Source organism: Triturus cristatus, chromosome 3_1, assembly GCF_964204655.1.
Source record: "Triturus cristatus chromosome 3_1, aTriCri1.1, whole genome shotgun sequence".
NCBI lineage: Eukaryota > Metazoa > Chordata > Amphibia > Caudata > Salamandridae > Triturus > Triturus cristatus.
This window is the reverse complement of record NC_140583.1, coordinates 275,850,547-275,861,859: the sequence shown is the minus strand read 5'-3', so window position 1 is coordinate 275,861,859 and position 11,313 is coordinate 275,850,547. Positions and strand designations below refer to the sequence as shown.

The window sequence follows — 11,313 nt, the reverse complement described above, 5'->3', positions numbered from 1 at the left end:
CACTGTGGTGACCTGTGGCAAGTGTTACACCTTCTACATCAAAAGAAACCGTTGAGCTTATTGATATATTGTTGAGATCTTTATTCGAAAAGAGAAACAGGATATTTCAATTCTTTCCTAAAATGTTAACTGGGGGAGATTCCATTATTGAGCACCTTTGTTTTCGAAGATGTGTTGCGGTCTCTTCCTAATCTTTCTATTCGGTGTATTGTAATGAGTAATCCTAATTTTTGTTTTGTACTGTTCTCTAAATTTAAACCAGTCTGATTTGTACATTCATTCTTCTCTTTTCATATTTTATGTGCGAACTTCTTCATTTTAGGTACCCATGTGGTCTAACTTTTGTCAATCAGTTTGGGCTCCTATCAGTTAATCTACATTTTCTGGCAACTCTTCATTACCTCAAGAAATTGTTCACACAGATTACTCCATGCCAACAGTGATACCTGACACTGCATGAAGTTCATTTGTTGAGGTATATTACTATAGCATCACTGCCAACCAGCTTCTAGATTTTAATAACTGTTTAGGCACCTATATTAACTGTAACTAAATTATAAACTAAAGTAAAATAAAAGTTAAAACAATTCTAATTTGACATCTCAGTCACAGAGGATCATTTGATTTCACCTCACTTCTAGAATATTATCAGGTCATCTACAAATGCACCCCACAGACAACTAATCATCTGTTTTAAGTATTTATTCCTCTCTGCCTAGTCAATTTCATTCTCCCACCAACCTATCAACAGGTTGGCAAAAGAAGGTGCATATGATATCGATTAGTTGGTCCGATGGATGCTAAACGTGTATAATCACCAATTTATTGCAATGGCAGCTCGGATGAGGAGCAGATGGATTGAGAACTGGGCACCTCCCTAGTGGCGGATTGCGGGGAAGCTGGTTTGTTTCCCCCCCCCCCTAGTGGAGGCTCTCCACTCTACTTGTGTGTTCTTGGGAATATACAAAAACAGGTGCACGGAAAGGTGTTGGAGGGTAGAGACCCTAGCATTAAAATACAAATGCAGCAAGGAATCAGTGGCAGATGGATACCACTCTTTAGATCAAGACACACAAATGGGGAAGAGTTAACTGTATACTAGTGTGGGGTGACTAGTGTGGGGTGAGGTCTGAAAAAGTGTACCAAGGTTTATGGTACGACCTCAAGTAAAAATTTTCAATAATTCCTTGATCCCAAACACAGCCACGCAGATTGTGTTAGCTTCTAGCTGCAGGATGCCCTGTCCACCGAGGGTGGAATATCTCAAATCTGAAATGGCTGTAAGAAGTAAGGCTGAGGACAGAAATGGTTCTTGGGCAGGGGCTAAGGGTTCAGCTCTGGGGAAATTGCAGGTGTAAGTGGCCCAGGGATGAGAACCTTGCCAGAGAGATGCACAGCTCGGGAATGGAAGTCCAAAGAGGAAGCATTGCAGGCTCTTTGCAAGCGACGTGACAGAAGTGGGTGCTATGATGGGGGTTTGGTAATGAGCAGAAACAGTCCATCTAGAGTACCTGCATGCAGGGCTGTTCCCTTAGTTTTACAAATGCTGCACTTAGCAGATTTATCATTTTAAACTGATCGAACTTTGAAAAGTTGCAATTCAGCCAATTTTAGTTATCATGCATGCTAACATTTTGGGAGATTTAAAATAAGTCAGTAGAGTACGTGCACATTTGACATAGCTTAAACATTGTGGGCCTTTAATTGACACTGTAGTTTCTGCCCTTTTCTTGCAATTTTTCCCACAAAAATGTTCATGATTTCCACATATGTTTGCATATTTTCCCAAGGATCTAGACTGTCAAGGGAGTTTTGTCAACTTCCTCTGATCTAGAAGGTCAATGTAGTGAATGAGCCACTTTTGTGGTCTGACACCCTATGATGACCCTCAACCACCACCATTTTGTAATGACTTAAGTGTGTTATGTTACCCTAGCCTTAATGTAGGATGGGTTTTACATATGCCTGCTTCTCTGCTGTCCTGTAATCTTGCTGTCTTTTAGTGGAATAGTCCTGCCAAGAATAGAAGGTATGGGATGTTGAGGTGCAGTGTTGTGGGTGGTGGTGAACACATGTGCTCAATGTTGGATACTGAGGGATTAAGTGTATAATGTTATTTGGGTTAGGTGAATTATGACTTTGACCTATTGGCTTTGATGTGGTCGAATGTCATTCTGATTTCTGACTTTACCTTGCTATATGGCACTGCTGACTATTGCCTTTGACATGGTTTCATGTCATCCTTACTTTTCTGATTCCATCTTGCTTTGGTCCTTTGTGTGCATGGCTTAACTAACTCCATTTTCATGCTGAAGCCATTTTCTGTGCCTGCACGAAGCTGCAAAGTGGGGAGGGCATGTTTGCTCTTCTCCTGTCTTTCATACTTTACTGACTAGAGAGGAATGTACATGGTCTGTCTCGGAGCCATAGAAAAGGCCTGATCAACCGATGCGGTGGCCTTGGAGCAGGCTGGTACGGGCTCTCATGAGAACTAGGGGGCGAGGCTTGCTAGAAGCTTAGTTGTGTTAGAATTTGTATTAAAAAGGGGAGTCTACACTGGCCTGGTGGAAGTTCACGCCGTGGAGCAGACGTGCTGTCACGGAAGAGTGGAGGCTGGTGTCACCTCTGAGCTTTCGCCCGGTTCAAGCAATGGACTCCCCTTGAGCGAAGTGGGGTGAAATGATGGAGCAGTAGGTGAGGTGTCTCTGCTACTAACGGTCTCTTGATTATTTACTGATTCTCTCCTTTCCTTCTTATTTTCTGATTCTTATATCCATACATATATATTTCTACATATATATATTTGCTTTGATTGTGTATTTCAATCGGTTATTTGATATGCGAGAGTCTGCCATGATCAATATATATTCGGCCTGCCCGTGATTGAAGTATTGTGTTAATACATTTATATATTCCATATGTTTGAATTCGTCTTTTCCTTGAAGCAGGAGATGTAGACTCTTCTGGAACCAAGTATTCTGTTGTAGAAGGATGGGTGAATTCCCTTCTAGCAGGTAATTGTGTTATAGGAAGTTGTTCTACTCCTGGCAAGTGATGTGTAAAATATATCTTGCTCGTGTTGTGTGTGTTACACCTTGGTCTAGAGGAGACTCATATGTTATATTGTTTTCTTGCCTTGCCTTAGGGGGAGTGTTGAAAGTTTGCCCACCTTAGGAAGTGCTGTGTATATGTTATATTCCATAAGTTTGGAACGGATATTCTCTCCCTGGGAAAGTGACGGTACATACCTTGGTCCAGAGGAGATCTAAGTTTGCCATTACAGTCAAAGCCTCAGGGACTATTTTATGGTGAGGGATCTCCTTCCCTCTACAGTAAATGCAGTCGCTATGAGACCTCGTACACTTAGTGCTTATACTCCTGCTCTATATGGCGCAGTGAAAAAGCGACATTTCTAGGCCAATAGAGATGAAGAGACCTAGTCAGTGTTGTAAGCCTCAGTTTGGGACTGTATCCCGCTTTTCGGAGAATGATCATCGCTCCCATTCTAAGATCTCTCAAACCCGTCAGTTTACTAAAAAAAAAACTTGCAAGCCTGTTTTCAAATTCAGACACTGTCTTTGAACAGTCTTCGGGGCATGGGGAGACCATAAACACATAACCATAATATTAACAATGTACAAAGTCACAATTGTATAAATATTATTTTACTGCTATCTTTATTATAAACAATATCACAAATTTATTTACAACCAAATTCGATTAATAAAAGGCAATGCACTGTTTGCTACACTGGGAAATCAAGTAACTGGAGATCGGAGTGAAGCCAATAATATCTCAAGACCTGTACAAGATTATTCAGCATGGAGATCATAAGGTGGACGAGGCAATAGGTGGTCAAGATGAGACGATATGATCATAAACAAGAGCAAAGGAAGAGGTTGAGAGCCTGGGGGCAAGTGAAAATGAGTGGCTCTTGGGTGATTGGGGATAACAGCCAAACAAGATGTGCAGACCATTGTCACAATCCTAGAATCTGGAACAGTGTAAAACAAAGCGGGCACAAAAGCATCTAGACAGAAGTTTCACTTATGAAGGGTAGGCAAAAAACACATAAGACGAATAAATTGGCCTGGAGAAAACAAAACGAGCAGCATTAAAATACTTTAACATCCTAAACTCCAGTAACAGGGAAATATCGAAAGGAGCAAGGTAAGTGTACTTTGGAAAACTGCACTCATATGTCAAACACAAGGCAATTAGGAAAATTAGAACACTACAAAGGGCACTGCGAAGCCAGACGAACAAAGTTAATGGAAAAAATAGCTAGAAACTTAGCATCAAGAAAACACATCACAAGCTCAAATTCTGTGCATTAGGAAAATACAGAAAAAGCCAAGCATTTTGGCACTGATGTATACAAGCAGAATGGGTATAAAGAGTATATGTGCAGAGCATTTGGACATAAACAGCATACCACCAACAGTCTACCACAAATAATGAAAGCAGACATAAGCAGGAAAGTTAAAACACGCCTGTGCAAACCAGTTAGGATTAGGACAAATACAGAGGAAAATCAGAGCAAAGTGGGAACTAGAAGTATTTCATGAAGGATACACTGGGCTCTTGTTTTGACAGGAAGATTACAACCATGGTGTCAGAGCTCGCAAGCCAGTGAAAGCAAAATAACAGATACAAAGGGTAGCCACTAATGGATATCCATCCTGCGGATTGGGAAGTAACTGAAGGACAGAGGATTTCAACAGTTTATTACAGTTCACGAATGGACAATGTAGCTTGGTCCTCTTAATGGACTTCCATGAGATGCTTTCAGATTGCCACACAATAAGCAGAACATCCAACCAGTTTCCTCTCGCACAAAACCACTCTTATATTTTTACTTCAATAGTGTGTTCAAATAGATGACAAAATTCACTATTTGCATGTCAGGGTCGTCCTCAAGTTACAAGAAGCCAAGGTTTTCTCTCCATTTCAGACAGATTCCAATGATTTTATTTTTATAATCCTTCACCTGTGAATGACAAATGCTTGGATGAAGCAACATAATGATACAAAAGCTGCCGAAAGCGTAGAAGGTTGTTAAGACAGCACTATTTTCAGTCTGCTTGCTGCCAAGGTACCATGCATAGGTACCATGAATGGCTAACAGAAATGTGTCCTCACAGACACGGCGTCCTCTGTAGTTTGCTCTGGATGAGATTGTGGACTATGGAGCACCCCCCGCAAAGATCAGTTCCAAAGCAGCTTGGATGTCACCTCCGGTTGCCTGCAGCGCCCTCAAGCTCAAGTCATCATCCTGGATACCCATGTCCCTTAGCTGTTGTAGCTGTGGCTGCCACTGGCTCTGCTGTGGAAAAACAAACAAATAGGCCAATGAGCAGAACTGAAGAGGCAAGTGCACAACAACACAGTTCAGAGGTGATGAAAGCCCCACGCTTACAGAGGTATAAAGGAGGAAAGATATAAAAATGAGGGATAGCAGGGGAACACGCTCCCACTTCTCTTCAGTGCTGAAAGTACATATCTGCTAACTTAGTAAACTATTGCAAAAGGGTCAAACCTGTAATGTGTGCATGGTTTGCAACTATCCCTTATTTAAATACCTGTATCCATGCTCAGAAAGACCCAGCAAATGACTGGTAAGAAAAGACGTCATGACAATCTGTACCAAGCAGAACAAATCATTTATTCTCTCTCTCTCAAAATCTCTCTCTCTCTCAAAATCGCACTCTAAATCTCTTTCTCTCTCTCTCAAAATCTTTCGCTCTCTCTCTCTCATCAAAGATATGCCCTAGTCAAAAGGAGGCAGGCGCACACACCTTTTCTACAAAAGCACCAAATGAAAGAATGTCTTCTCATGCTGAAAAAAACCCGATTTCTGCATGGCTCTGAAAACCCCTCAACTGGTGCACAAAGGTAGAAAATTACAGCCTCTCCCCTTATAGAGGCGTAGGATTAACAAATATCTATATATATATATATATATATATATATATATATATATATATATATATATATATATATATATATATATATATATATCGAATCCTCCTTCCGAAGCACCAGCCGGTACTCCCAAAAGACACGGACACTCAAATGCTGGTTCAGATTTTCATGCTCGATTTATTTTAAACAAGACGCGTTTCGATCTATATCTATATCTATATATATATCTATATATATATATATCTATATCTATATATTTCTATATATATATATAAGGTGCAATAGAGAAAGGACTCACTGACCGTGACCAAGGCCTTGTTGGCTGAAACGCGTTGGTGGAGCTGTGTTGCAAATAAATTAACTTTTGAAAAATCTCTCTCCTGAGTGCCGCATCTTTGGATTTATAATATCTATATATATAATATCTCTATATATATATCTCTATATATATATCTCTATATATATATATATATATATATATATATATATATATATATATATATATATAGCAACTCAATTTCTCTGCTCCCATGAGTCTGCCTTACATTTTTCATTTATAAGGTCACTGTGTTTCTCACCAAAATATGTGGAGGAAGTTCATGTAACAAATCATCTGTCCATAAAAAAATTTTTTTTAAATTAAATAAGACTGATCTCCTTCCACCACCAGCCTTCCACCACACTCTTGCTGAATACGTATATAATTTTATATTAGTTAATTCCTTCAATACCTAAAATATGCATCTTCTCCTCATTAAGTTTCTCCAATGGGGAATACATACCTTCCAGACCATCAGAAGGATTAAAAAATGTATCAGGTTGTACTGAACACAGGCCAAATCCCTGCACTCATTCCACCTCCAACTGGTGATAACAGAATGCAATGTCAATCCCTCCACCTACTGATTAAAATCATTTTAAGTAACCGTATACTGTTTACCAGCCTTTCACAAGCTCGTGTAATGGCAGTTGGCGGCTTTACACCTACATCAATGACTTCAGTGTTTTACCTTCATCTTTATCTCAGTCCATCAGTTAATTAATTACATTTACAGAATGCTGATGGCTTTACTGAAGACTGTCGATTACTTCATTGTGCTGTTCCCATCTATATCCACTTACTAAATGAACTTCAGTAGATACATCTTCTGTCACCTTGTACTTGGTTAAACCATTCAGCGGGAATGATGTGGATCCTTCATATCTTTCGTTCAACAAGAACTACTCCTTCATTTGTATTCAATATCAATACTTCCTCTACCACTGAGGACATGCTGAACGGTCTGCAGTGTTTTTTGTCTCCACTCTTGCAACCAGGCTAATCGTGGTCATCCCTGACAACTCAAAAATTCTTACAGATGGTAACAGTTAATGACAATATATATTCAATTACTGCAATGCTGATTTGCAGTCATTTCTGACCTCCTTACGCCCTGGCACATCCATTTTCAGTGACATACAACAAGTAATCATGCTGCTCCTGAGAACAAGGCATCTGAGGGGGGGGGTGAGCTTGCCGAAGCCTAAAATGGTTGCGCTTTGAGTGAGCTCCGTGCAACCATCGCTACTATCCTGAATTTATCGGCTTCCATGCCCCATTGTTTCCTCCCAGCACCGATTGAGCCGGTTTGTACTCGGCAGGGAGCGACGGTGCTGCTGTAACGGGCCGAGACCTCGGAGCACGTCTGTGGCACCGCACGGATTTGGCACCTCCCCCGCCTACACGAGCCTGAGAGCAGCCACTGGGGTGTCGCGTGGCCCCCTGCCCGGCGCTGGAGCGCCTGCGATAACGGCAACTCCTCATAGAAGTCCCCGCCGCCCGGAGTGTTTTTTTGGTGAGGTGAAGGTACGGAGAGCGGCGATTCTGCAGCGGGGATAGGCCTGCCGTGGCCTTTGCTGCTGTGTTGCGCGGCGGCCCTCCTTTGTGCACCGTGGACCACTCTGTGGCGTAGAGGTCTAGCCTATAGTACCCAGATTGCTCTCCCGCACCTGGGGGGCGCGGGAGATGCCCTGCTTCTTGTCTTGAATTGCAGAGTCCCCACTCACCTGAGTCGTGGGGGTAGGGCGCGATGTCGCCGCGAGGGAGCGTGCGGTTGCACTTTCGCACCTGAGGCTCTGATACTGCACTCCTTGACGGCCTGGAGATTGACTTGCGGCCAGCGCTGTCCCCCTGAGCCTGGGTAAGAAGCGCGAGGGACTGTGGGGGGCGCGCCATAGCTGGCAGCAGTGAGGCCTCTGATATTGCTGCCAGGGTGTGGCGGCCGGCCCACGCACAGATAATTGAAGGCTTGGACTCTATACTGAAGTGGTTGTCTGCAGTTGCCAGACCCAGTCTAGGATAGCAAATGAATCCGCTGCTATTGGATTTTTGTGCCCTTGTCCTCGCTCCTGGAGCGGTGTGGTCCCTTGAACTCTGAGGTGCAGAGGCCAGTGGTGCTGGGCTAATTGTGGCTGCTAGTGGAATATTGCCTTTCCCTGATATCGGCTCCTCATGTGACTGTGCGCCTGAGCCATAGTGCCAATATCGGCCACACTCATCAGCCCTCCTACAGCAACATACAGGTAGCATAAATAATCAAATATGGTGGAGAAAATTGCTGCAGGTTTATTAGCATACCAATATGCCAACATGGTGGGTTATCTTACAGGCGATCCAAAGGCAAGCCGCCCCTCGCGGCCTACCACCTGATGGGCCAACTTGCATCGTGGTCTTAGCCAATCGGTGCTTAGCGGTTGTGGTGAGGGGATAGCCCCTCCCACTTCCGGTGAACCATTGGTCCACCATATAACTCACACCCCCCCCCCCCCCTACGAGGGGCAGAGCGTTCAAGCGACCCCCGGTTGTATGTACAAGTTTCCAACTGCCCGTAGGACAGATGGGGCGCCGTCGCACCCCAGGGTCCACCGCATAGACTTCCTGGGGATATTCGGCATCAGCACCCTTTGTGCTCCTGAAGAGGGTATCCCAGAGTACGTTTCCGCCTCTGGATCGCCATGCAACTCCGCCAAAAGCCCTGGGTGTGGCGATCGTTGCAGCCAGGGCCCCTCACCAAGGCCGGCATTCCTACTTACATCCTGCTAATTCTAGGGCCTCTCCCCTATCGAGCAAGAACAGGTCCATGCTTATACTGGACAGATGTACCCCATCGTTCTAAAAACACCCTGTGAATTTGGCATGTAGCACCCATGCCTAATGAAGCCAAATCCACTCTGCTCAGTGAATTTACGCATAGCGCAGATAAACCTCCTGCGTGCAGGCTCCATCGCCTCCCCCGACCGATCTCCATGCCACGGGAGCAGGAGGTGATTTCAGACCACTGAAGTTCACCCGTCCCCAACTGGTTGCTAATTTGCACCGTGTGGTCTTCGTGGTCTTCTTCTAGGGTGCATTACTTCGCCACATTGACCAGACAATTTCAATCTTCTTTTCGATTGATCCCTGGCGAACATAGTAATGGTGTCACAACAGGTTTGAGGGAATAAGTGTATGGTGTCCGTTGATAGGCACTGCCCCCTTTAGTGAAGTGACAACTTACGCAGCCTACCCTGCTTGCTGAACCTTCGACAGGTCACAGAATGTGAAATAAGCACGGGTGTCCTCGTGTACCTGCAGTGTAAGAGTGGGAGCAACATGAACGAATACTTGCCCCTTCTTGAGCAGTGGGAACGCCAAAACAATCCTTCGATCATTGTAGCCAAATATGCTTTGACCCCATGTTCCCTCAGCTTATTGCACTGCAACCCCCTAGTTAGCTGGCAGCTTCTGCAGATGCCTGGCTCCCTGGCTATAGGGCTGGGCCTGGATGGTCTCGAGGATCCATCTCTTGGTGCATGCTTGCAACCCTTAACATTATCACATTAGTTTGACAAGCCCACTGCCTGGCCGCAAGCTTAGCTAAGCCCCTGCGGAACTCGCCTGCCTGTGAGAGCAGACTAAGATTCATTGCTCCCCACTCAATCACCATCTTTCTTGCTTCCCAACGTTGGCGTTATGCCGTCTATGGTGTTATGCTTCCCTTTGCTCCAGGGGAGAGCAGTCCCGTCTGGAGGTGTGTGTACTGAAGGAGATGTGTCCTGGAAGTACCATTGATATGACTTCAAATGTCACTACTTTGTAGTACTTGGTGTGTTTAATAAAATTAATAACAGGTCCAACCCATCACTCTGGCATTTCTCGCTTACTTAGGCATGTTGGATTGACGGGATTCCGTGAAATATGTAAGCTATCTCCCTTGGCATACCCTCCCTTCAACACAGGTTTATTCTCTTTGGCATGTCACTCATTGCCTCCATCATGCATTTAAGGCCAGTTTGAGTTCTGCTTAGGCAACATCCCTTCAACACACCGTGTTGAGTAACTACTCATGTTTATCTCTTGTACAAGTCGTCCCCGTTTGCCTGGCCCTCGTTGGACCCGAGGAAGCTCATAACAAACACCATATACATGTTTTTACATGTTTCGCAACTAGGGGAACTATTACTTCCTCACTACCTACTTCCCAGCATGTGAATACTGCAAAAGGTATCCCTTCTTTAGTACCTGAATAACCGCTAAATAAATACCGTCTAGATAAAAGCTTACCAGTGCACCTGGCCAAGGGCCCTCCACTGCATGTCAACCCTTGTTGTTGAGTTTTCGACTGTTGATTTTGCCCGCCCACCTCCTGACCCTTCCAGTAAAACCAGCCAAACCAATCGCCTAGCCGGCCATTAACGGCGTCAGGGTAAGGGGACAAAGAGGCCGCCAGGTGGGCGGGGGAGGAATTTATACCTCTCCCCGAACCCACCCCTGCAGGAAGTGGCGCGCGGGACCCCCAAGGGGTCTCTGGACACTAGACTGCCCAGTGTGCCATCTGGTGGCACTAAAGGGGCCGCCTTCTTATGAGGGTCCCCTGCGGTGACTATGTCGGTCAGCCCGCACACTAGCAGGAGCTCTGCGGTGTACAGCCCCTGCCTTTATCTAGCCTATTGTGGGCCGGGGGATTCACTGTGACTGTAAACCCGCATGCAGCCACTGGGATGGTGGTGGCACACCCTGCCTGCCAGATCTAAGGAGTAGTACGGCTGGTTGGTATATTAAGTGATTTACGCTACCTCTCTGGCGATAATCGGTAGACAAAACCCAGTCAAAGCTGCAATTTGAACAGCGCAAGTCCCAATCCAGAAATACAGAGGGCGCCCCCTTCCACGGATGACCACGAAGATCTGTCTGAGGCTACGGGAGACCTGAAGCAGATCCTTGCTGCGATGCAAAAAAGTCTACTGAAAAGTCTCTCTACTATTGACAGCAAGATTGATACCCTTGCATTTCGAATGGCCAGAATGTCTGAATGCCTAGATAAGCATAGCGAGCGCATCGACATAACTGAACGGAGAGTCACTGAAGTA

At 44.7% G+C, this 11,313-nt stretch overlaps 1 protein-coding gene across 3 annotated transcripts in view; it reads right to left on the bottom strand.

Annotated features, from left to right (window-relative positions):
• Positions 1-3,660: 3,660 nt before the first annotated feature.
• The window catches only part of UBL7 (ubiquitin like 7), a 171,799-nt gene continuing 164,146 nt past the window's right edge, over positions 3,661-11,313 (bottom strand). For all 3 annotated transcript variants that reach the window (XM_085643883.1, XM_085643884.1, XM_085643885.1), the window contains exon 11: positions 3,661-5,326. In XM_085643883.1, the coding sequence (XP_085500009.1) occupies positions 5,186-5,326 (141 nt within the window). In that variant the 3' untranslated portion in view covers positions 3,661-5,185. The remainder of the gene's footprint in view (positions 5,327-11,313) is intronic.